The 25546-nt window shown below is 35.1% G+C and overlaps 1 protein-coding gene across 1 annotated transcript in view; it reads left to right on the forward strand.

Annotated features, from left to right (window-relative positions):
• The first annotated feature begins 412 nt into the window (after positions 1-412).
• Positions 413-25546, forward strand: part of Txlnb (taxilin beta) — a 42542-nt gene continuing 17408 nt past the window's right edge. Inside the window, exons 1-6 of the mRNA XM_076858196.2 lie at positions 413-602; positions 2775-3224; positions 10454-10545; positions 14771-14941; positions 22395-22589; positions 24656-24775. Of these exons, the coding sequence (XP_076714311.2) occupies positions 2789-3224; positions 10454-10545; positions 14771-14941; positions 22395-22589; positions 24656-24775 (1014 nt within the window). The 5' untranslated portion in view covers positions 413-602; positions 2775-2788. The remainder of the gene's footprint in view (positions 603-2774; positions 3225-10453; positions 10546-14770; positions 14942-22394; positions 22590-24655; positions 24776-25546) is intronic.

The raw sequence follows: 25546 nt of genomic DNA on the forward strand, positions 1-25546 counted from the left end.
GCACATCAAAACTCAGGGCCAAAACAGCCATCTAAATTTTTATTTCAAACTCTGCAAATATACCACTGACACCAGAATTCAGGTGGCTCCGACACTTCCTTTTTATTATGCCACTGTTTTTCTTTCTCCATGATTCTGTAAGAAACCTGACACTAATTAGGCTAGCCCAAGAAGGAAAAAAAAATTATGACTCATAAACCATACTGGAGATAAACCAAGAAATATAAAAATTGATCTCTATTCAAAAGAATGACAATGGTGAAAAACTGCACTCATCAGGGGGCTAAGCAGGATTTAAATTTTTAAAAGAACAAAACATGGAGAGTCTGATAAGGTCTACCAGCTGCTCATATTCTCTCTTTCTATGTCATATGATGTTCATGTTCCCTGCCCCACCCCCTCCTGCTGCCTTCTTGTGCTTGTGAGCTGTGTGTGTTTATATGTGTGTGTGTGTGTGTGTGTGTGTGTGTGTGTGTGTGGTTTCTCTCAGCCCTGTAAGAATGCCACCCGCCTGCCTGCTCCTGCTGTTGCTGCGGCTCTGACTTGCTTTTTTGCTCCCTCTTTCCTCTCTCTTGTCTTCCTGCCTAGCTCCTTGCCTTCTGGTAAGTGTGACAAACACTCCCCCAGGCCCTGTGAGAAGATAGATGAAGGGTGCAGTTTGTGGTGTTCCAAACTTGCAGCTTTGAGACTGCGAGTGAACTGTTGAAGAACTTTCCATTGTTGTATTTGAATAATTAAAATGTGTGGCTCAGGAAGGCATGGTGTGTGGGATAGTTTGCTGGGACTGCCTGTACAAGTGAAAAATTCTCAGAGGAGGGTGGGAGCCCATAAAGTTTATAGAAGATAAAATTTAGAAATAATTTCTTTGTTGTAAAATACGTTACTATAAAAAGGATCATTTAAAAGTAACAAAATTTTTTGACTGTGTTTTCACAAAGGCCTCTTTAGGGATTAAGTTGTCCTGTGGCTTACAATGACTCAAGTATTCTGTTTTAAAATACATATGGAATAGGAGTTTAAAGTTAAATATCCACAGAACTAAGTATTAAAAACCTCAATGACTATGGTATCTGGTAAATGAATAAATCAAATACAAACAAAACACTTGCATGTAGTCTAATCACAGTAAAATTATATGGACAGAGTTTTAAAGTAATTGCCTTAAACTTTGATTTGGTTTATTTTAGATTTATCTCATCCTAGAATAATCTCCCCAACACTTGAAATGCCACATATGGCTTTAAACTAGCAAATGTTTACTATTTCAATTGATTTAAAAATTATTTTCTTGAGTTTCAAGGATGAATTGCTAAATGCCATGATTCATTTTTAGAAGAACTTAAAATAGCTCTGGCTGGACAGCAGGTGCTATGTGTATCTCTCCGAGATTAGGAGGCACAAGTTATATATAGATGAATGTGCATCCTAAGTGGAGGTCAGGATAAAAAAAAAAAAATCCAGTGACAAGACAATGAAGCTGTTGGCTACATAATTTGATAATCAAGTTGATGAACTAAATTGGTGAAGTTGCTTCCTTCTAAGTTAATGTGTATTTGGTGAGAACCATAGGTGGGTGGTAATGTCTGTGCATTGAAATTTCCCCTCCCATTGCCATCCAAGCATTTAATGTCTACTGACCTGAGAATAGGAGAAGGAAGCTGTGCTGTTTAGAGAATAGTATTTTTTTGTTTTTATTTTCTTGCCAACAGACTAGCAAAACTTGTGAATTGTGAGAATCTTGCCATAGTTTTATACTGCTAATTATCATCTTCATTATTAAATATTATTTACAAATAAAATGCACCATAGCTTAAAGGACTAAGTTAAATTTATTGCAACCCTAAAAATAATAGTGGCCAGAATCTCTAGAATCTTCAGCCCATTCTTTCATGCCTGTTCCCGAACAGCCCATATTATAGCTGAATTATTTTTCTAGTTCATCTCTTCCCTGTTTATCATGCACTGCTATTTCTTAAAAAATATTACATTTTCCTAGAGCTTTATGACTTAGTAAATAAAGTTGTAATTTATTTTCTTCTTTAAAAAACAGTCGAATTTTTAGAGTGGAATAAGAGGATATTGCAGAAATGTAAGAAATTAACAATATAGGCATCATTATGTTTCCATATTATTTGGTTTAGGTATACCTTCCCTCATTCCCTGTCTTATTCCAAAAGCAATGCTAGTTTGATCCTCCAAAAATGTTTTGTTGATTGATAACTGCATGCTGCTCATCTGGGATAAAGCATATACTAGAAAACCAAGAATTATCTCCTATAGTAGCATAGTGATGCATTTACATCAAAGCATACTAATCAAATCTTGACTTAAAAATCAAAATACAGTTTAGGGATGTTATTATTATGAATGATTTTAATAAGAACAATGGCTCTTGACAATTTTAACTTTGAAGGAAAACATATATATCCTGTATCTTCAATGATTGTAACTCTATACAGAATTATATAAGAAAATCATGATACAAATTGGCCTAAGCAAAATGTCAAATAATATAAAAGTCAACAGCACAAATTAATCAATAATAAGGGATGCTACAGAAAATTGTAGATCAAACAAAAAATATGTGGGTAACGTGACTTGATTTGAAAAAGGGCTTTCCATTGTTTCTACTTTACTATTGTGATATCAATAGTTTATTAAAGTAAAGTCATTATATCTTAGAAAACATATTAGTTGGTACCTATTAGGGAAGTATCCTGCCCATTAATATGTAACTGGATTAATATGTAAAACCTAACTGTCCTTACCACTAGACACTACTTCCAGTATGGAGACTAATCACTCTGAACAGCTCTCAACTGAAGAGTCAACTCTGCCAGGAGACAGTTCATCATCACCTAATCAAAATGGCTTGGGGAAGCAAAACAGTCAGGATTCCTCAACCTCGCTCCAAGAACCAGAGCAGGCAACAAATGTGCATTCTGTAAAGGGAGCTCAAGATATCTCCGAAGAGTTGAATCGACAACTGGAAGACATCATTAACTTGTATGGATCTGCTGCCAGTACAATAGGAAAAGAAGGCTCTACCAAAACACAGGAGCAGCCTGAAAATGCAGAGGCACCTGACAATGAAGATGGGGACTGTGAGGAAACCAATGAAGAGGCCGAAAGAGAACCCCTTGCCTCTGAAGAACCATCCATAGTCAAAGAACCTGTTGGCAATAAAGAGCAAAAATTGGAAAAGAAAATCCTAAAAGGATTAGGCAAGTAATTATTTTCTAATACATGACTTTTATTTATTCCTAAAACAGGGTACTTCCTTCAACCTTTATTAAAAGCCACATCTCATATTTGGATTACCAGAATACCTTCCATCAGAGTTTCCTAAAGTTTCTAGTCACTTCCCTTCAATAGAGCACAAGTAAATTTTTCAACACATTACATATCTACTCTCTGTCTCAATGGCTTCCTATTGTTTGCGGGGAGAAAATCAAAATTTATAACAGATTTTTTTGAGGCCCTAATTGTCTAACCCCAAGCAGTCCCAGCTTTACCTCACATCCCTCTGCTCCTCTTCAGCATCCTCTACCTGAATATTGTGACCCTGTTACCACTCTCCCTGCAATAATTCTGATCTTCTCTTTCAATTCTTTGAACATGCCATGCTCTATTCCCCAAGGGACTGTACATATCCCAATTTTATTTACCTAAAAATCTCTACACATTCCTCACTGCCACCCCAATTCAGCCATTTGGGCACTTGACTCGTACTCATCATTCAATTCACCACTAAAATGGCATTTCCTTAGCCCAACACTAGATAAATTCTTAACTGTTTTGGGTCTTTACAGTACTATGTATCTTTCCATCATAGCTTTCATCGGTATTTGAAATGATTTTTTAAATTATCTGCTTAATGTATTTCCTCCTTACTAGATCTTTGTCTCAAAAGCAGTGTCTCAAGAGGGAGTATGTGTATTTGATGTCACTGGATGCATATTCCATAGAATAGAGGATGACACATTTTAAGTTCAATAGATATTTGTTATAAGAATGAATGAATGAATGAATGAGAGAGAAATTGCTTAAAGCAAAACTAGTGGAGTCTAGATACAAGCAAAACATTAAAATATAGATAGGTTTGTATATAAAATGAGTGTCAATTAGATCACTTAGTAGTATGTGTTCCATTATTATATAAAATATTTTTCACTGCATAGAATTCACCAGAAATGTTATCAATTGCATTTGTCAACAACTGCAGAAAATATATACTTGAACCCTTATTAATTCTTTTGTTCAATGAATATTTATTTCTTAATTCCTGGTCTTTATGAGGCACAGTGAGAGGTACACAAAAATATATAAGCCATGACCTTTTGGTCAAGGATATTTAGGTATAGAGAGGAAAGCAGACATGTAGACTAATTGTTACATAGGATAAGTGCAAAATCAGGGAAAGGAAATATTTTTTGAAGAGCACAAAGGATTGATAGTACCTAAGATAGCTGTGAAAGAAGAATAAGAGTGCTAATTTTATAGCTATGTACTGAAAGAATGTTAGTTACTGCACATGGAAAGTCCCTCTTCCTGTCTTCCCTGGTGAATTTCACTGGAACACTTCCTACAAATGCCACCTCTTATGCCGTGCCCAGGTAGAGTTAGCCTCACTTTCCTTAATTTGCCACTAATTTTTCTGCAGCAATTATTTGCTTATATATCTGCCTTCTATACTAGATAGATAACCTATCAATAAAGGTAATGACATCTTATTTATTTCTAGAAGATAGTGTGTACAGAGTAAAAGGATATAGACACTGGAGTTAGAAATGGGTTCAAACTCCAATAACAAATTATTATCTCCAAACTTAAAAGTAAATCTCCATTGCAGTAGGATCTCCCTGATGATTGAACTCATCATTGCAAAGCTTTCAAGAAGTGCTAAAAGATACATTCTAATGACAGACTTGATCTACTTACCATAAAGATGAAAAGTATCCAGAAAAATACTTTTAAAATAGCTTCAAGTTCCAAAGTACAAGGTGGAAAGAATTCCAGTGTCTTTAGAAAATAGGGAAATATAATAAAATTACACTGTGGTATAGAGCAGTTTTTTCTTTCTCTAATCAGAACATCTTAGACATGTCCCTTTGTATTAGTCATTGTTAAAGTTTCCATAAAACCGTATCCAAAATCTCATCCCAGAGTTGAACAATTTCAAGTGTTCCTAAACAGAATGGTTCTTAACCATTTATTTTATCATCCTAAAACTTACATAGGAATCCGTGTGTGTGTTGTACTGATGGAAAAACGTGAATAGGGATAAAATTCAAGGTAACCAATTTTGGCTTCTTCTTTCTATTTCATGAGTTATTTCATAATTTGTTTTAATTTTACAATTACCAAATAATCAGAATGCTTTTGTTTTTTATTTTTAGTGTAAGAAAAATTCTGTTTCTCTAGTACTGCACTGTCTACAAGTTACCAAGTTCCAAATGAATGTGTTTGACTAGAATCAATGTTTGTGACTCAGAGACACACTCTAATCACCCTTGTGGGGCTAAGCACTTTTCTGTGCCATCCCATTCAACATCATTTGCATGTCTTGTCAAACACAGTACTATTTTTGTTAGTAAATTAAGACACTTTTAGGCAAACCTATGCTAATAATAACCACTTTAAACTTATTTCAGTTATTTATTTTAGGAGATTTCTTGACTGCTCATCAATTAAATGACGCTGCACTTTTTCTACATCAATGGTTTTTCAAACTTAACTTTGCATTAGAACCAAATGCAGAATTGGTCAAAATTCTGAGATTTAGAACTGGTAGGTCCAATGTGGGGGCCAAGGCACCATGACAATTTTGACACAAGTAGATGTAGAAGCAATGTTGCTATGGCTCCAGAAAGGGATTCCTCTACCCTATTGGAGAAAACAAAGTCATTTTATTAAAAGTTCTTTAAAAAATATTTTTATTAGTTATAGATGGACACGTGTCTTTATTTTATTTATTTTTTATATGGTACTGAGAATCAAACCCAGTGCCTCACACATGCTAGGCAAGTGCTCTACCACAGAGCCACAACCCCAGCCCTATTAAAACTTCTTTTTAATAAGTCATTCAATGCATACTTAAAGGTCTACCCTTAAACTTTGCTTTCATTCTTAATTAAAGTCTTTAACTAAAGTATTATCAGATATTAGTTGCTTTATTTACCAATAATAGTTTTGACACACTGAAATGTTCTGACTCCATAATTCAAAATTTTCCAAAGTATATTATTGAGGATATATGATTTTTCAGACAAAATTAAACAGTTTCCTCAATGCCAGAATTTTCTGATCTCCGATATACACATACACAATGAAAATCCCAAATATTGATGGGCACAGATTCCATCATTTCCTAAACTTATTAAACCAGCAAGACCTTTTTACCCCAGGACACCCTGAATAAGTTGGAAATGTGTCTAAAGCCAAACATAAAGGACTTGCTTTTCCCATAGAGGATGCTTATTCTCCACAGTCAATGCACCCACACTAAAGCAGTTGGGGAGCATTTAAAAATTCCTTTAGCTGGTAGAATTTCTTTCCCTTGGGCATCCAAAGAAAAAGAAACAAACAAAAAAACAAACAAAAAGATTCCCCATTATATGGTACTATGTTAAATTTTCCACAAGAGTCTTGTTAACATCTAAAGTATCCCCCATGCTTCCCTACCCCACCCTTCAGGGTCATAGTGATTTAGTAATCATTTCTTTGACAGCCTTACATGGACTGCAAAAGTACCACAAAATAATAAGATTAAGACAATCATAATATATAATATACCTTCTAATACTTTGGTTATAACTTATTGACTAGCAAGTCATAGGTTTGAAGTATAAACCTGGGAGAAAAACAAAGCTGATACACAGGTCCATTCTGAGCTCAGAATCCATCTAGTCAACTAATTTTATACACAGGGAAATTAAAATGCAGAGAGTTTAAGAGTCTGACAAAAAAAAAAAAAAAAAAAGGTTACTCTAGGACTAAACTCAGAATCCATTGAGTTAACCCACTAATCTTATAAACAATAAAATTGAGGGTATAAAAAATTAAAAGAAAGGTTGCTCAACAATGACAGAGTCAGTTTTAGAACTCATGTCTCCTCATTTTAGTCCAGTGTGAATTTAACTACATTATCCTTCCTATTATCTAGATATATGAAGCTTATTTCCTTGAAAAGATATGCATAGATGCTCAGTAATTATTTGTCTTACATATGTTATTTTTAAAATTATATTATTAGGGACAATTAATATTGAAATGTCAATTTGGGTCTAACATTGAAAGAATGTTTATAATATTACTCTTGTAAGTTTTGATCACAACAGATGGAAACCAGGAAGAGGATACAAAGGCACACAAATATGTATTCAAGACAAAATTTTGGTCCAAAGATCAAAAAAATAATTTTGGAAAGGACAAAACAGTTTTGGAAGTTTGAACACATCAAATCTATATAAGTTGTTCACTATATTTAGTATAAACAATCATTACTACGCTAGAAGTTCAGGAAAAATTCTGGCCCACATTGCTACAGCTGGTTCAGTTGTCTTAATTTAAGATTTTTAATTTCTTTGATGTGAAAATAATACCTTCATATTCCAGTACAATTGTGCCAGTGACCACAGCCACATGTGACACTCTAGCTGCACAGGTGGTTTAACTTTCATGTAGACTTCTATCTAACCTAGCATTTTCTTTGTTAGGATTTTCCTGCTCTTTAATTTTAATTTTTATGTTTCCTCTTGGTGCATATTAATTACATAGAATAGTGGGTTTTATTGTGGCAAAACAGAGCCTTTTGCAGTGTGGTAGCCATATGTCTTCCCCAGCTGTAATGGGGAAGAAGTAAAGCTTGCTGTGGAATGACACATCAAAGAGGAGGCAGGTGATCCCCCTCCTGATACGATGTTTCACAGTCAAGTCAGTTGTTTTTGCTCTGTATCTAACTCTGTCAGCAAATGACCCTGTTTCCATGGGAATGTAATTATAGCTTTTCTTAGAGGATAAGCAATTCTCTAGCTATTCCCCTCTTCCTCTGTTGTGCACACAACATCCTAGTCAGACAAAAACAATTCAAATTTAAAACCTAAGGTCTCTGATGTCACAAATTTATAAACTGGGCACATACTGTATCTCAAATTTGTTGAATTTTTTGTTTTTGTTAAAGGAAAGAATAATTTTCAAAGGTGTATTGATATCTGAATGTTAACCTTCTATACAAAATAATGACTTTTAGAGCAGAAAGGACCTTAATGAATACAAAGGTTAAATAAACAATAAAAACAATAGACTGTCTGTACAGCTACTGAAAACAAAACCTAAGGAGAGAGATTCTTAAATGGGGAGACAGAACCACTGGACTCACTCAATTGTTTCTAACTCCACCAAATAAAACAAGTAATGATTTCATATGTCAGTACTCAAAATGAGAGGTGTCCCAGCATATACTGAAAGTCACAGGTGAGAATAAGACCTGTCTTTCCTCTAGTTGTAGTATTCATATGATACCAATGTGAGATAGTTGGCTTTATTTTATCCTATTATTATCAATGTTTACTGAGCACTTGCCATTGGCCAAACACTGCTAGGCCTGATCCACTGTAATCACTTGCCTTTAAGGAGTACAGAGTAGTTTTTCAATTTCCTGATCTAAAGTCAAGGGTGCAGATCCATCCCAGATGCTAGAGGAGTAACTGAAATCCATGCATCCAGTAAGGGTGGGGCAGCAGTGACTATCAATTGGAAAGGAAAGCATCATGCCACAGGCTATAAATGAGAGGCCCCACTCACACACACCTTCTCCCTTGTCTTAGGCTGTGTCTCTAATCTGAATTAATTCACTGGGCAAAGACAGATAAAAACTAATGGCTAGGAATGAGGTCATTTTTCTTTATTTCAAAAGAATTTTCTTTTATTTCTCTGGGTTTCCCTAGAATCCAAATTCCCCATTGGAGTACAGTGATTTAGAACAAGAAGAGTAACCTTGGATTCAAGCCTTGGTCATGTCAGCACTAATTATATAACTTTGCTTTTTTTCTGAGTCTTAGATACTTTATCTATAAAAGTAAACCAGTTAGTCTGGATACTCTTTGAAGTTTCTTCTAGACCTAAAATTCTTAAATTGCATGTAAGGTTGCCAGATTAAGTAAATAAAAATAAAATATGCCCAGTAAACTTTGAATTTCAGGTTAACAGTTCATAATTTTTTAGTACATATTCCATGCCCATAGTTCCTCTTGGCACACATTTGCCTGTCCGGTATGGAAGCAGATATTCTAGCCAAGATGAAATGTCGGTTCTTGAGGAATAGGTTGTCAAAATTGGTTAACATTCTAGTGTGAATTGTGTCAGAAAACATGGGCTCTATTGGATGGTTTGACCACCCCACTTTGAAAACCCTGAGAATCCCTGTTAAATAATCATGGACAGATTAGTTTTAAAATGTAGCACCAAGTCCAGTTGTGAGCAGAAAATGAAACTGCCATCAGAGATTAATAAGACCTGGGTGGGGCAAAAGAAGGCCTGAGAAGCCCAAGTCCAGAATCATGGAGACAAAAAAAGAACTGTGGAAAAGTTCTTCCATGTTTCGACTGTTTTCCTTTTATATTGATCTTATTCTGTTTGGTGGGATATATGATTAGAGTTTGCATTACATATGATAGGATATATGATCATAGAACAGGTTTGTGAACAAATAGAGGAGAAAGGGATACTAAAAGAATATGGACGGAGGTCAGTAAATGAGCACACTACACTGTCAAGTTTCTCTGCTTTTAATTGTAATTTTAGCAATTCCATGTGTTGATACTGGCCTTTTCATGCTAACCAGGAATATTGACTTGTTGTTTTTGCTTCTTTCTTATGAAAGTAGGAAAATAGATGACTTATTCTTTCATAAGTCAGTATTTTGATACATAATGTGTCTTTTGAATATTAAGAATACAAGGCAGAAAGTAACAAGAATGAATTCTTAAGATGAAAATCTGGGCATTATTCTTACATCAAACATTGAGAGTTTACCATGACATGTACTTGTAGCACGCATTTTTCATAAACTTCTAAGCTAATCATAATCCTCACTCTATGAGGTAGGTGTCATCCTTTTGTATAGGAAAAGGAGGCTGAGGCAGGAGGATCATGAGTTCAAGCCAGCATCAGCAATATGGGCACTAAGCAACTCAGTGACACCCTTGTCTAAATAAAACCCAAAATAGGGCTGGGTATGTAGCTCAGTAGTCAGGTGCCCTTGAGTTCAATCCCCAATATCTCCCCCCCCCAAAAAAGAAAGAAAATTGTATCTGAGGTTTAGAAAGGTTAGTAACTTGGTCAATGTTGGTAGTAACTTGCAAGTAACCAATCTGAGATACCAGTCCACATCAACTGACTACAAGCTCAACACTTATTTTTTAAGTAACACTCCTCTATGCCCTTTTTTAAGGCAAAGAAGCCAACTTGCTAATGCAAAATCTGAACAAGCTACAGACACCTGAAGAAAAGCTTGATTTTTTACTCAAGAAGTATGCTGAATTGGTAAGATCTTTGATTGGCTCTCTCTCTCTTTTTTTTTTTTGATCAGCAATATCAAAACTAAAATTCAGGGCTGGGGATGTGGCTCAAGCGGTAGCGCGCTCGCCTGGCTTGCGGCCCGGGGTTCGATCCTCAGCACCACATACAAACAAAAATGTTGTGTCCTCCGAAAACTAAATAAATAAATAAATAAATATTAAAATTCTCTCTCCCTCTCTCCCTTAAAAAAAAAAAAACAAAACTAAAATTCATAAAAGAAGAATTTTTTAAGGAAAAGAAAAATTGATAAATAACAGTAAAAGAAAGAAAAAGGATAGAATCAGAATCTACCTTCACCTATGTGCATAATTTGGGGAATGAGAGAAAAGTACAGATAATTGAAAATCATGGATATTTTTAAGTTCTTTTAAACTTTAGAATAAAGCAGAAATATACTCAACATAAGGATAAATAAATCTTAAACTATTATTCAGTCATATCTCCAAGGAACAAAGGAAGGAAGGCAGAGAGTTGAATTAATGCTACCCCTCAGTTTATGGCACACTCTTGTCTGGTATGGCTCATTTCTCTATTTCTCCTTCTTCTCTCCTTCCCTACTTTTATTCATTCCATGAGAATTGTTCTGTGCCTACTTCCAGGTCCTCCCCTGGCAGCCTTCCTCTCAACAGGGCCCCAGAATCAAGGGAAGCCAAACCAAGTTATGCAAGAATTGTTGAATGGCATCTTCTTCTCAGGCTTTAGAACTGGCCAATAAGAGAAAAGAGGAGGGCTCAGTGAGGGCAATATCTCTAGTTTCAATAAGAAACTAGAAAAATAGATTCCGGCTGCCCCTTCAACTTACCTACTCATACCAAGGCCATTCTTGTTTGGTTTCTAGAGCCCCGTTCTGTACTTGGCTTTACTGGGTTGCATTCTGAATCAGCACAGGATGTCACTTACAGTGCTGCATTACCACAGTAGTGTATTGGAGAAGAATCACTTCTCCAGCCTGACCAAGATTCCTCCAGGAGTCAGGGTTGTTCACCTTGGCCCCAATGATCACCTGAACCCACTCATCTTCCTAGTCAAGCAGTCATCTCCGCAAAGGTTATTTGCTAGGAAATCTAACTCAATTCAAACCTTAATTACTATACTTTGGCATTTGTTTATTCTCCTATAACAAACTTTAAAACTTCAAATATCATTCCCAGAAAAAGTGAGTAAGGAAAAAATTTGCTCTCCAAAATTCATTACATTTCTTTTTCGGATGGAAAAAACATGAAGAATTTTAATTTTTTACTTGGAGAAGAAAGCCTATTTCCTTGCTCATTAATTTGGATATTAATGTAGAAAACATCTGAAATATCATTGTTAACATGGAATAAATCATAAATTTCAAAGCTCTGAATCAAACTGACACTTTAGTTCACTCATTCTTATAGCCCGAATCCTGTAATATCATCCACCATTGTATTCATTAATAAATAAGGGTAAGTTCATTAATAAATAAGGACACGTGACTAAATTAAGAAATGGCCTAAGAAAAACAGTTTCTGCAAGTTTTTTTTTAACTTTTAGGTAGTTAAAACAACATCATTAAAGCAATTCTAATTTAGCATTTGGTATTAATTTTACTTTTTTAAAAGAGAGAGATTGCAGATGCCTGTTATGATTGTGCAGAAACCATGCTTAGGTGCATTGTTAAATCACAAAACCCAGCATTTAGCTAAGGTTGACTTAGTTGCAATATGTTTACTTTCATTTATTAAGAAGTTTCATGCATTCATATGCATTCACATAAATCTGAATTATTTCAATAAAATTATCCACATCCTAAATTTTTTTAAAAGATCAGAAAGTTAAGAGATTTTATATTAAAAAGAAGTTTCACTTAGATCAAAGTAAAATATATTTAAATTTTAGATTTGTATGATCTTGCAGTATAACTAAAACGGTAAATAGTCAATGAATGAGCACAAATCATCTCTTTTCCACCTTAAAAAATACATGCAGGGTACCTTCCTTCTGACACTCACATAAAGCCACATAGGACAGTGTTCTCCAAATGGGAAGTTTTGTCCATCAAGGGACAACAGGCATCTGTCTGAATATAGACTTGAAAGTCAAAGTGGGATGGAATTATTAGCATATAGTGCACAGGGGCCAAGGATGGTACTAAACCACCTACAATGGACAAGATATTGCCCAATAAAAAATTATGTGGATCATTGTGTCAATAGTGATGAAGCTGAGAAGCCCTGTAATATGATTTAACCTTTAAAAGGTAGTCTAAATCATAATGGTGATAACAATAATAATAATATATAAGTTTAAAGGAAGAATATGTCATTTAAAATTTAAATATAAGCATGGGAAATTTCAACACTGTCTAATAACAATGGTGTGACCTGAAAGAATAACATCTATTCTGTAAACAGAAGTTTAGCATGAGAAACATAATAGAAGATCACTGCCTTTCCAAGGCAGCAATCAGTATTTTTAGTAGCATGGCTCTTGTGTTTTTCCAATGCTAATTCCCACTACTAAGTAGAAATTGCACATGAGTATGAAGGTAGAATATCAAATACACATATCTTTGGCTTAACCGAGGGTTTATAAATGGTTATTTCAATGTAGGAGGAGAAAGGGAGGAAAAATCAAAATGTAAACTGAAGAAATTGTGACAGAGTGCTGTTCATGTAGCTCAGAAAACACAAATGTCTTTTCAAAAGAGGGAAACTGAGGCACAGATCATGGCTTGTGTGAAATTTGTACCCATTTATGTCAAGCTCTTTGAGACACCAGGAACAGCTGGAGTCTAGAAGCACCAAGGGCTCTCCAGGGCTTTTCCTTTCTGCTAGCCAACAAGGTCATTATTAGGACTAGTACCTTCCTAGCTTAAACTCTATTCAGACCCTAAGAGAACTGAGTCTAACTAAGCAATGATCTTTAGAAAAAGGGATGCTGCTTCAACATGACCACACCAATGGTCAGTTTCAGATTGACATTCCTAGAATCCTCCTAGAATCTGCTAGTCAGTCTCTCTCTCTCTCTCTCTCTCTCTCTCTCTCTCTCTCTCTCTCTCTCTCTCTCTCTCTCTCATGCTGGGGATTGAACCCAGGGCCTTGTGCTTGTGAGACAAGCCCTCAACCAATTGAGCTAGTCTCTCTCTGGTAGCTTGTAGAGTTTGGTCCCCATACTCCTCCACTGAGATAGGATTCCAAAATAATGCTTCCAGATTTTGCAAATAAAAATTCAGTGCACACAGTTAAATTTACATTTCATTTGTAACATTTTTTTTTTTTGGCAAAAGTGTATCCCACCAGTATTTGGGATATATTTATACTAAAAATTTATTCCTTATCCATCTGAAATTTAAATGTAACTGAGTGTCCTGTATTTCACCTGTCAACCCTATCTAAAATTTTACCATTCCAAGATGAAAAGAACAGGGGTAAACTGGTTTTATTTCACAAGCCACTCCTGGTAGTTTAGTTGTAGTTTCTAGAGGGGCGTGAGAAGAGCTTACCTGGGTTCGCAAATAACACGCACCATGATGTGTTTTCCGCAGGCGTGGAGTGGGTGAGCAGGGATGGGTGGGGAGCAGAGTAAATTACAGAAACTTGCCTTTCATGCTGTTGAGCTGTGCACTGGCTATTCCCAATGCTATGGTGGAAAACTGTCAGTCCTTAGGTGGTTGAGGGATACTTTCTATTCTCCTCCTTCCTACACTCAAAGTCCAAAGTTATAAAGAAGACAACTTTATCTTCTACTTACCAGAAGACTGCTTTTCTCTTTCCTATTTTAAAAATAGCACTGGAAGTTTGTTTTGTGAAAAATGAAACATAATCCAAGCAGACAAACTGTTGACCATTGTATGAATACAGGTTTTGCTATGAATTCTGCCAGTTTCCAGATTCTGAGATATGTCTTTCTATCTTGTCTCTGGCATCACTAAATAAACTCAAGAAAAATATTTTTAGACTACCAATAAAATTCAAAGTAAAAAGATACTACTAATTGTAATGTAAAACATAAATATGCTCTAAAAACTATATCTACAAATATTACAAAGGCAACATTTGTGAAGTTGATGTGTTTCCAGAGGGACAGATAATAGCAACAACAACAAAAAAAAGTTTCTGAACAACCACAGAATGGTCTCTAGATTTTATCCTTTTCTATCAACTGCAAAGCATTTCTACCCAGTTTCTATTATTTTCTTTCTCATGCGTATCCCCATGCCTAGCTGGATGAACATCGCACAGAGCAAAAGAAGTTAAAGGTCCTACAAAAGAAACAGATGCAAATCCAGAAAGAAAAGGACCAATTACAAAGCGAACACAGCAGAGCTATCCTGGCTCGGAGCAAACTGGAGAGTCTGTGCCGAGAGCTGCAGAGACACAATAAGACACTGAAGGTATGTGTCACACTGGCTTAGGAAAAAAAAAAAAACAAAAAAAGAATGACACACTTTGTTGCAGGCTACATTGACATGGGCAGTTACTACTACTTGTGAAAAGAGCATGAGTCTTAGAATCAGAGCTGTATGTTCAAATACTGGCTCTGCCATTTGATCGCTTATGACCTCCAATAAGTTATTTTACCTCTCTGTGCTTGTTTCCTCACCCATAAAATGGTGATTATCCCAGCTTCACCATGTGTTTGGGGAAAAATTAGATCCTATGTGTGTGGTGCTCACAGATGTAACACAGTGCAGACCCTTAATAAGTGCTATTTCCCTTACCTTCTTATTAGGTTGAATATTTTTTTTGTTGATATTGTTTTATTTTGTTTTGTTTTGGGGGTGTAGTCCTAGATTACTTTAAAATATTTGTAAAAATTCTTCATTTTATTTTATAATGAATTCTGCATGACATGAGATAAATAGACACAAATCTAGTTGATACAATAAAGTGAGATTGAGAGCCAAAATGTCAACTGAGAAAAGAAGATACTTGGAAAAACACTGAGGCTCTCTGGATTTAATTATTCAATCTCAGAATAATAGACTGATTACTTTCCTCAGACTTCATGGGTTTCAATAATTACAGCATAAGCCCCTAGCAGTGTGATTAATTCGATTATGTGCAGACACTTCCTCCATTCAATAAACCACGATGCAGGGCTCTCACGATGATAGTACTGTCTGTACCCACATTTCCCTTTCCAGAGAAAAATCCCAAAGCAGTTAACAAACAGTAATTAATTAGACAACAATGTTCCTGTGAGGTAGTTATTATTAAGTGTGTTTAAAAAGAGATACCTTAAGAACTAAAGACATAAAAATCCTTGTTTAGTTTGTACAATGAGTTGGGGGGTAGGGGAAGGAAAGACTAGTTGTTCTGTGTACTCCAAATTGTTTTTGATACCTGGAAATGGAAGTCCAGTGTGATGAACTCTTAACTCTAAAATGACAAGTCTGAGGAAATGAGCTTCTGTCATCTTTTCAATGATTGAACTAGGACTATCAGAAACCTAAAATAGATGGGGGCCTGGAGATGGGAACATTATCCTAGGTTTGGTCAGCTTTTTCATTGCTGTGACTAAAACACCTGACAAAAACAATTGTACAGGGGGGTAAACTTTATTTGGGAGCTCACAATTTGAGAGGTCTCAGTTCATAGGAGGCTGGCTCCATTCCTCAGGGCTCAAGGTAAGACAGCACTGCATGCCAGATGAATGTGGCAGAGGAAAGCAGCTTACATGATGATCAGGAAGCAGAGAGAGACTCCACTCACCAGACACAAAATATATCCCCCAAAGGTACACCCCCTGCCAATAACCCACTTACTCCAGCCACTCCCCACCTGCCTGCAGTTACCACTCAGTTAATCCCATCAGGGGACTAATTCACAGATTGGGTTAAGAATCTCACAATCCAATCATTCTCCTCTAAATCTTCTGTAATTCAGGTAAAGTGCCTGGGTTCAATCCCTAGTTCTAGGTATAACTAAACCTCTTCTTGCATTGTCTCACACATGAGCTTTTGGAGGACACCTTATATCCAAACCATAACAATCTTCAAGTCAATATGTATTCCAGTGATAGTATTCTGTGTTTACATTAATTCTTCCAATTTACAGTACAGTCATGTAATGAGGAGATACAACTAAATCAGAGAAGGTGAAGAAACGTATCAAGAAAGAGACTAAAAGAGAGAATTATCTGGCTTGCACCCTCTGGGGAACATTCAAAGGCAGAATGATAGAATAACAGAAACCCCTAGAGGAATGCCTGCACACCCTCAGTCATGGCTTACAATCATGGACAATGAAATTACATACTTTTATTATGCCAGGAGTTGTGCTAAGTGTTTTATGTCTGTTCTTTTATTTGATCTTCACCAATAATGCTGTGAAAGTTAATATCTCCACTGATGAAGAAACTGAGACTCAGCAATCCAAATCAGTTGTCCAAGGTCATGAATATTTTCAGTGCCAAAATCAGGATGCAGATTCAAAATATTTTCTAACTTTCCTTCTGATTTTTTCTTTAACCTGTAGGTTACTTACAAGTGTTGTTTAATTTATATAGCCCATCATACTGTCTATCTTGATGAACATACTATGAGTACTGAATGTTAATGTAGCATTCCTTAGGTAACCATTAAGTTTAGGTCATTTATGTCTTTTCTGAATTTTTGTCCCATTGCTGAGCAATAGTTGTCAAAAATCTACTCTGTGGAATTGTCTTCTACTTTTAACTTTATTCTTTCTTCATGTGTCTCAAAGAATTGTATTAGATATATACACATTTATGAATATTTGTCTCCTTGATGAATTGACCACTTTAACATTAGAAAATGTCCTTTGGTAATAATCTTCATCTTGATATTTATATTATCTGATATCAATATAGCCACTCCAGTGTTCTTTTATTGTTTTCCAGGGATATCTCTTTTCATTCCTGTATTTTCAACTTAGGTCTATAAATTAAAGTACATATCTTATAGATAATATGTAGTTGTAGGTACCATGCTTCTTTTCATTCATTACTTTAATTAAAGTAATGGTCCATTAACATATAATGGAAATACTGATGTGGCTGGATAAAATTGTAGACACTATTGTATTATTTGTTTAGTACTTGCCACCTGTCTTCTGTTCCTCTAATCTTTCTCTACCTTCCTTTGGATGATTTGAATATTCTTGAAAACATTTTTATTTATCTCTTGTGTTTTTTAATTATACCTTTTTGCAGTATTTTTTTGTTGCTGTTGTTCCTAGAACTGGGGATTGAACCCAGGCACTTTACCTGAACTATACCCCTTTTAATTTTTTTATTTTGAGATAGAGTTTCACTAAGTTGTCCAGACTGGCCTTGAACTTGTAATCTTCCTCACCTCAGTTTCCAGAGTAGGTATGATTACAGGCATGCAACACTGTGCCCGGTTTCTTTGCACTTATCTTCAGTACTTGCTCTGTAATTACAATCTACACTTTTAACTTTTTATAGTCTGCCTGAATAATATGTAGAAACACTGCAACTAAATATGTCCGTTTACTTTCACTATGTTAAGCTATGATTGATGTATATACACATTATATACATTTATAAAGCCCATGAGACAATGTTATGATTTTATTTTAACCATCGTATATATTCCTTTAAAAGTTAAAGGCAAAAACTGTCTTTTTTCTTTACTTAGACATTTACCATTCTTGTCTTTCTATTATCACTTTCTTTCAGCCTGAAGAACTCCTGCACTACTCGTTATAGTATAATCTTATATGCAATCAATTCTCTTAGTCTTTTATGTTTAAAAATGTTTTGTTATTGTTGTTGTCATTATTTTTATCATTGAAGACAGTGTTCATTGGATATAGAATTCAGTGTTGATAGGATTTGTTCATGTTTTTTTTAAAATTTCATCCTTACTTAACTGTTCTACTGTACTCTAGCCTCCATTAATTTCTGATGGAAATCAATAATAATTTGGGTTGTTGTTCCCTTACATGTGATATGTCAATTTTATCAGTCTACTTTCACAGTCTTTCTGTTGCTATTTGGTTTTAAGAACTTTGACCACTTTCTGTCTGGGAGTAGTTTTCCTCATATATATCAGGTGTGATATTGCTGAGTTTTTTTGTATATATATATTTTTTTTCCTTACAAAATTTGGGTATTTTTCAGTCACTATCTCTTCTAATATTTTTGCTACTCCATTCTCTCTCTTTCACTCTCTCCCCCTTCTCTTCTCTCATCTCCTCTTCTTCCTCCTCCTGCCCCTCCTCTGTCTCCCTCCCTTTTGAGATCAGTTTCATGGGTGTTAGAGCACTTGATAGTGTCCCACAGGTCTTTGAGTCTCTTTTCTCTTTTATCTTCAGAATACATGCTTTTAATGATCTATCTTCATATTCACTGATTCTTTCCTTTGTCCATCTCTATTCTATAAATCCATCCAGTTACTTTTAAATTTCAGATTTAATAATTTTTAATTTCAGAATTTCTGCTTGGTCCTTTTTATAAATTATTGTTCTCAACTGAGATTTTCCATTTTTTAAAATTCATTGTGATAGTGTTATGTCATTAAGCATAGTCTTAATACTTGCTTTAAAATTTTCCCCTGCTCATTCTCTATCAGAGTCATTATAGAACAGGCCTACTCTGATTGTTGTTTCTTTTGAGAATGAGTCACTTTTTTCTTGGTTTTTCATGTAAGCCATTGTCAATTGTATCCTGGATATTGTGACTAATATTGTAGAGAGTCTGGATTCTACTATACTCCTATGAAGAATGTAAATTATTTTTTTAACTAATTTATTTGGTCAGAATCAAAACATACTTTTGCCTCTTGGACAGCAACTAAAATTTAATTTTAGTTCTTTTTTCCTTAGCTAGATTGCTTTGATTCTATCCTACACATGTACACTTCAGGATCAGTCAGAGATTTGGGCAGTGTTTATTTACAGAATTTAGGGTTGTCCCTCTCTATTCCCTGGGAATCTCCTTCTCACCTTTCAGTGCCTATAGTTGCCCAGAACTCTTCACTCCTGCAGACCCGAAAGATGGTATGTTGACTTTCTCTGGAAGTTTTTCCTATCTCATTTTGCTGTCAACTACAGTCTTCCCTCAAGCTTACAGTTATAATAATTATGAAACTAAGATTATATACAAATTTTTACCCTCCAGTTCCTTTAAGTAGTTGTTTCTTGCATTTTTTCCAGAGTTTATAGTTGGTATCTGTAGAAGATTCAACTAGGTTTGAGTTTCCTTGACCATAATAATGAGACAGCCTCAGTACTTGAGTCTAAATTTTATGTAGTAGAAGCTTGGGAAGACATAGAAAGAAAATGTATAACCAGGTCTTTCTACCACTAGAAATTTGAACTTTTACTATTTTTTATTAAAATTGTTTCTCTGCCGTATGTGGTTGTGCCTGCCTATAACCCCAGTTACTTGGGAGGCTAAGGCAGGAAGATCACAAGTTTGAGGCCAGCTTGAGCAACTTACTGAGACCCTGTCTCAAAATAAAGTAAAATAAAAAGGGATAGAAATGTAGCTCAGTAGTAGAGTGTTTGCCTAGCATGAGCGAGAACTTGGGTTCAATCCCCGCACTGAAAAAAAAAAATCCTTCTTCAGTGAATTAAACACACACATAAAACCTCACAATTTAGGTGAAAAGACCAGTAAAATTCTGAGACATGGTCTTGTTTCCATAAAATACTACCTAAGTTTAAATCTAAGTCTCAAACTATATTGAAAACTTCTTAGTAAGAGATGAATGTTTTAAGGAACATGATTTAGGTAAAGAAGTAAGTAGCACTTGTTGTCAACATTTTGCAGAATTTTAATATGAAAAGGACTATAGGATCAACTAGTCAAAGCTACTCAGATATCTTTACATAAATTAATCATTTACTGATTCATTAAATAAACATTTATTGCATATCTATGGATTATGTATCAGGCATGGCACTAGTTCTAAGATACACAATGAGGCCTACAAAGTTTGTTTCAGGCTTTGTCCCTCAAACTTATTTGTACTATTGATTTTCACTTCAAAAAATGTGCTTAATAAAGAAAGAAAATTTTGTCTCAGTCACTGTTCAAATGACTTAAAAATTATTAATCAATGAAAAAACTCAAATTTTAAAAGATTTCCTAGATTTACTTTTGTCTCATTGAAGAACAATATAATACAAAAATGCAAGATGCCATTTGTGGAGTGCTATGATGATTTGACATGTGTTTAATGCACTTTCTTTCAGTAGCCATCTTCTGGGAAAAACTCAAGAATTCTGGGGTAGCCTGGGATGGTTCTTTCATTTACTCATTCATTCATGGAATGAATATGGCTGGGATATTTATAAATGCAAATGAATTCTGATCATAGTCTTTAGTTCTATAATTCAAAGCTTATTGTCTTGTAAATATATAAGGAGCAATGAGGTGACAATCACTATGATATGTATATTCAACTGCTTAACTGACAGTCATAATCATTTTCAGTAAAATACATATAGTAAACATTAGTATATAAAACTCAGGGAAGTCAATCTCAGATGATTAATTTCTCCAGATTAGGCAGTACAAATATATTCTACAATATCCCTGAGAAGTTTTTGCTTGATACAGGTTCATGATGTGGATAAATTGTTATTCAGATGGCTATATTAGAGTTAGGAAATGTGTTAATATTGTAAAAGAAAGATGAAATGAACTGCATATATTTTTAGGATCAGTATTTATTTTGACCACATTATTATATCAAAATACAGATTCATGCAATTACATCTGCTAAGATAATTATTTCTTTTTAAAATTCCTATTATATAATATGAACTTGGTAAATAACTGCCGTGTAATTTTACTTGCCAACAATGAAGCAAGCTTTCATATTAACAATTAATCAGAATTGAATGGAATCCTAAAATGTCTGTATCATTTGTCAGCAGTGTGTCTCTATCTTTGGTATGATATAGCAAGATCAAACCCTTTTATTCTAAAAGAATGAGAGAAACAATCACAAAGCAAATAATTCTCAATACAGATATAGAGAGAATTTGGGCACACTGTTAGTGGTTAGAAATAAAGAGAAAGTTCTGATTTAGGACAAAAGAACAGAAATAATATAAAATTTAATTTCCAATTCTTCAATGTTAACCAAGAGTAAAGGGAAATTATAGGTTTAAGTTTAGAATTAAAGAGATTTTAAACTTAATATTATTTTCAGATTCAAAATTTATATTGAGCATTTAAATTACCCCATGTAACACATGCAATGATTGATCTTCCAGAAATAAAATATCTAGTATATTTGAAAAGATTTCCTTTTATATTTTTAAATGGCCTCCACTGACCTATAGTCATCTTAATTTATTTTTAAGCATTCTGATGAAAGGCTTCTTAAGAAAAAGTTCACATTGTGATCACTTATAAAACTGGAGTAATGAGATATGTGGTTAATTTGCCATGTTTTTTATAGACAAATGTTAAATCCACTGCTCTTCTTCCTGTACCAAACTAAAGTAACCCATGACCTGTCCCATCAATCAGTAAATCCAAGTGGTCTTTTTTCCAGGCCACAACCAAGAAATCAAAACCGTGTGGCTGTGTGTTTGTCAGAAATCCCTGCCATTCATTTACTCGGCAAGAGGCCCATCAACTTTAAAAAAAGTCTATTCATCACCAAGATCAAATTCAATTCAAGGTCCTCACAACACCTGTTCTGAAGACTGTGTACTCACAGCTGAAACCTGTGCTCATACATTTATTTTAGGACTAAGCAACTTTAGCTATAGAGAACTGAGAAAAAAAATACCCCACTTACTCTGCACACTAGTCTCCTTTTGCTGACCTTGTCCTGAGTTCTTTAAACCTTTAGGGCTTTAAATCACCATAATAAAATATTTTGATTTTTTTCATAGGAGGAAACCCTCCAGCGGGCACGTGAGGAAGAAGAGAAAAGGAAGGAGATCACAAGTCATTTTCAAACTACCCTGACAGATATCCAGGCACAGATAGAGCAGCAGAGTGAGCGAAATATGAAGCTCTGTCAGGAGAACACAGAGCTTGCAGAAAAACTGAAAAGCATCATTGATCAGTATGAGCTCAGAGAGGAGGTAAGAACTCCATCAAACAGCTTAGAAGAACTGTATATATATCTGTACATATATTCTGATCTGGGATGTAAGGTGGGGAACTTGGTTAATAAGAAAGTTATGGTCAACTCAATTGATTAATAGTTAGAATTGAATTTCTTTTGCTAGCCAAAATAAAGACAGATGATACAACAAAATACTTGGCTGAAAGTCATATAGAATTTCATCAAAACTGTAATTACTGAAAAGTTTAGAAAGTAAATAGAAAGTGGTAAGCTTGGGTCCAGTCATCCATTGAAACAGTATTTATCAGCCCTTTAAAAATCCTCTCAAGGGAGAAAAAAATATATATACACTCTCTTTTAAGAATCACCATGTCATGTACATTGAGGGTCTACAGTTTACATATCACACAAGCCAAAAATAATATTAATAATTTAATAATTATAATATTCATTTGGTGCTTAGTTTATATCAGGAAGTATGCTAAATACTGTACTTTGAACATAATATGTCATTTAATTATCTCAACTTTCTTATGCACTAGAAAATAATATATTTTCTACATTTATGTATGGGAAACAGATTAAATTCCTTCTTGTCACAAAAGCCAAGACTTTGACTTTCAGTAATTTACATTAAAAAGGCAGTAAGAATCTTTTGTTAACCCAAAATTATATTTTAATGTTTAATATGTTTTTAAGACTCAGATTTCCTCTCAGGAGTAATTTTATATCTCTGCCTTAAAATGTAACATAACATAGTCAAAATGGCTCTCTGTTAACCACATGCTAAGATTTTTTTCAAGGAAAAAAACAGCCAGTAGCATATGGTTACAGCAGTTCGGTAATCAGTAAATTCCTCAATAAGCCAAAATGCCATGCTACCATTTTATCTTATCACAAAGATTAATTCTGCTCCATAATAGAGGTTCAGGCTGAAGAAGAAGGAAAAGAATGAAGGGGAAATATCCATACTCTTCATAGAGACTACAGATAGGAATAGTCTGGTATAATCTGTATAATCCTGGGATTGGTTCTATGTAAAGTCCAAGGCCAGAATTTCACATCTCACTGAGGTAGAATTGAAAGCTTCTCTTTATCTAGCAAGTCCAGAAATCAAAAGGTATGGAGGGCAGTGAACATCTACATATCAGTTCATCTGTGACCCTTGGCCTTGCCATCCCCACCTGTGTTAGTTTTCTATTACTATAACAAATGCTGAGATAATTATCTTATAAAGAGAAAAGTTTATAGTTTTAGAGGTTTCAGTCCATAATCAAATGACCCCATTGCTTCTGGGCCTGTGGAGAGGCAGCACATCATCATGGTGAGGAGTGTACAGTGGAACAAAGCCGCTCACTTCATGGTTTGCCAGGAAGCAAAAGAAAAAGAAAGCAGAAGGGATGAGGTCTCGCTATCCCTTCAAGAAGATGCCCCCAATGACTGGAAGACCTCCCACTAGACCCCACTTTAATTTTCTACAACTTCTCAATAGTTGAGAAGCTAGGCACTATAACTTTAACACATGGGTCTTTGGGGGACACTTCAGGTCCAAACTATAACACCACCAGCAACAGAGCAGAATTCAGGAGGCCTGAGCCTCAGTCCCAGATCTAGGACCACATGTTGGTGTCCCACCACATTTTTACAACCCTTGAGACAAGAATGCAAGAATGTGGAGAATTCACCATGATAAACTGCACTGTGGTTAAAGATTTTATATTCATAGAAAGAGTCAAAATTCCAACTAATATGCTGTAGCCTTTGTAGTACAGTTCATTATCTTTGTTGCCTAGCATAATAAATATCATGTCAAATTCAGAAAAATAATGTTGAGAACTTCAGTCATTAACACTGCTGAACTCTGACCCCTTTACTTTTGCAGCTACCTTTGTATAGTGCCAAATGTTGAGGTCTTCACCACTTAACATATAAAGTTCTAAGTGATGCTAGTGATTTATTCCCCTTTTTTAAAAACAGTGTAATCTAAAGAATAAGTATTCATGTGAATTATTTTTTTCTATTTTCCATTTTTAAGCACCAATAATAAACCAAGCTTTCTTTGTGTACTTTATTTTCGCTCAGCATCTGGACAAAATATTTAAACACAGAGAACTGCAGCAGAAGCTGGTGGATGCAAAACTTGAGCAGGCACAAGAAATGATGAAGGAAGCAGAGGAGCAACATAAACGAGAAAAGGAATATGTACTTATCCTTTTAGTCGGTGTGCATATCTGGTCTACCTTGATGTCTGAGACTTTCTAGGAAAGTTGTTTTGATAATGGTCAAAGAGCTCTAGACTGATGAAGAGCCTGGGCTTCGATGGAGAACTAAATGGGTTAGCCCAGTAAGAGGCACCATACCTGCATTATTATTCACATGAACTAGTCACTCAACAAATACTCAGCAAATATTTTTCAAGTGCCTATTATCTGCTGAGCATAATATTAGGTGCTGAGATATAGCTGTGAACAAGACAGACAAGGGCCATCTCCCATCATGCAGATTAGAGTCTGACTGGGATAAGACATGCAGTAAACAAGCAAATGAACAAGGAAGGGTAATTTCAGATAATAGTAAGTACTATTAGGAAAATAAGGAGGAAAGGAGAGGGGTGAAAAGAGGGGGCCTACTTTAGACTGGGTTATCAGGAAGAGGCACCAGATGCTTGAATCAAGCCCAGCCTGATAGAAGCCACCACGTAGAATAATCTCCAGCAACAGTGTCTGCAGCATTAACAAGACCCTACTGCTGGAACCAGCCTAGCATACCCCAGAAATAGGAAAAGGTCAGGGAAGCAAGAGAATGTTGAATAAGTGGGAGAAAGGTTGGAAATGAAGTTGCAGAGATAAACAAGGGTCAAATTGTGTAGTTTTGTACAGCTTGGAAAATATATAATGGGCAAGTACGGGGTGGTTTTAGCAAAGGAAGTGACATGGTCTGCTTTGCATCTGTAAATAATTAATTTGGCTCCTG

Source organism: Callospermophilus lateralis, chromosome 6 (genome assembly GCF_048772815.1).
Source record: "Callospermophilus lateralis isolate mCalLat2 chromosome 6, mCalLat2.hap1, whole genome shotgun sequence".
Lineage (NCBI taxonomy): Eukaryota > Metazoa > Chordata > Mammalia > Rodentia > Sciuridae > Callospermophilus > Callospermophilus lateralis.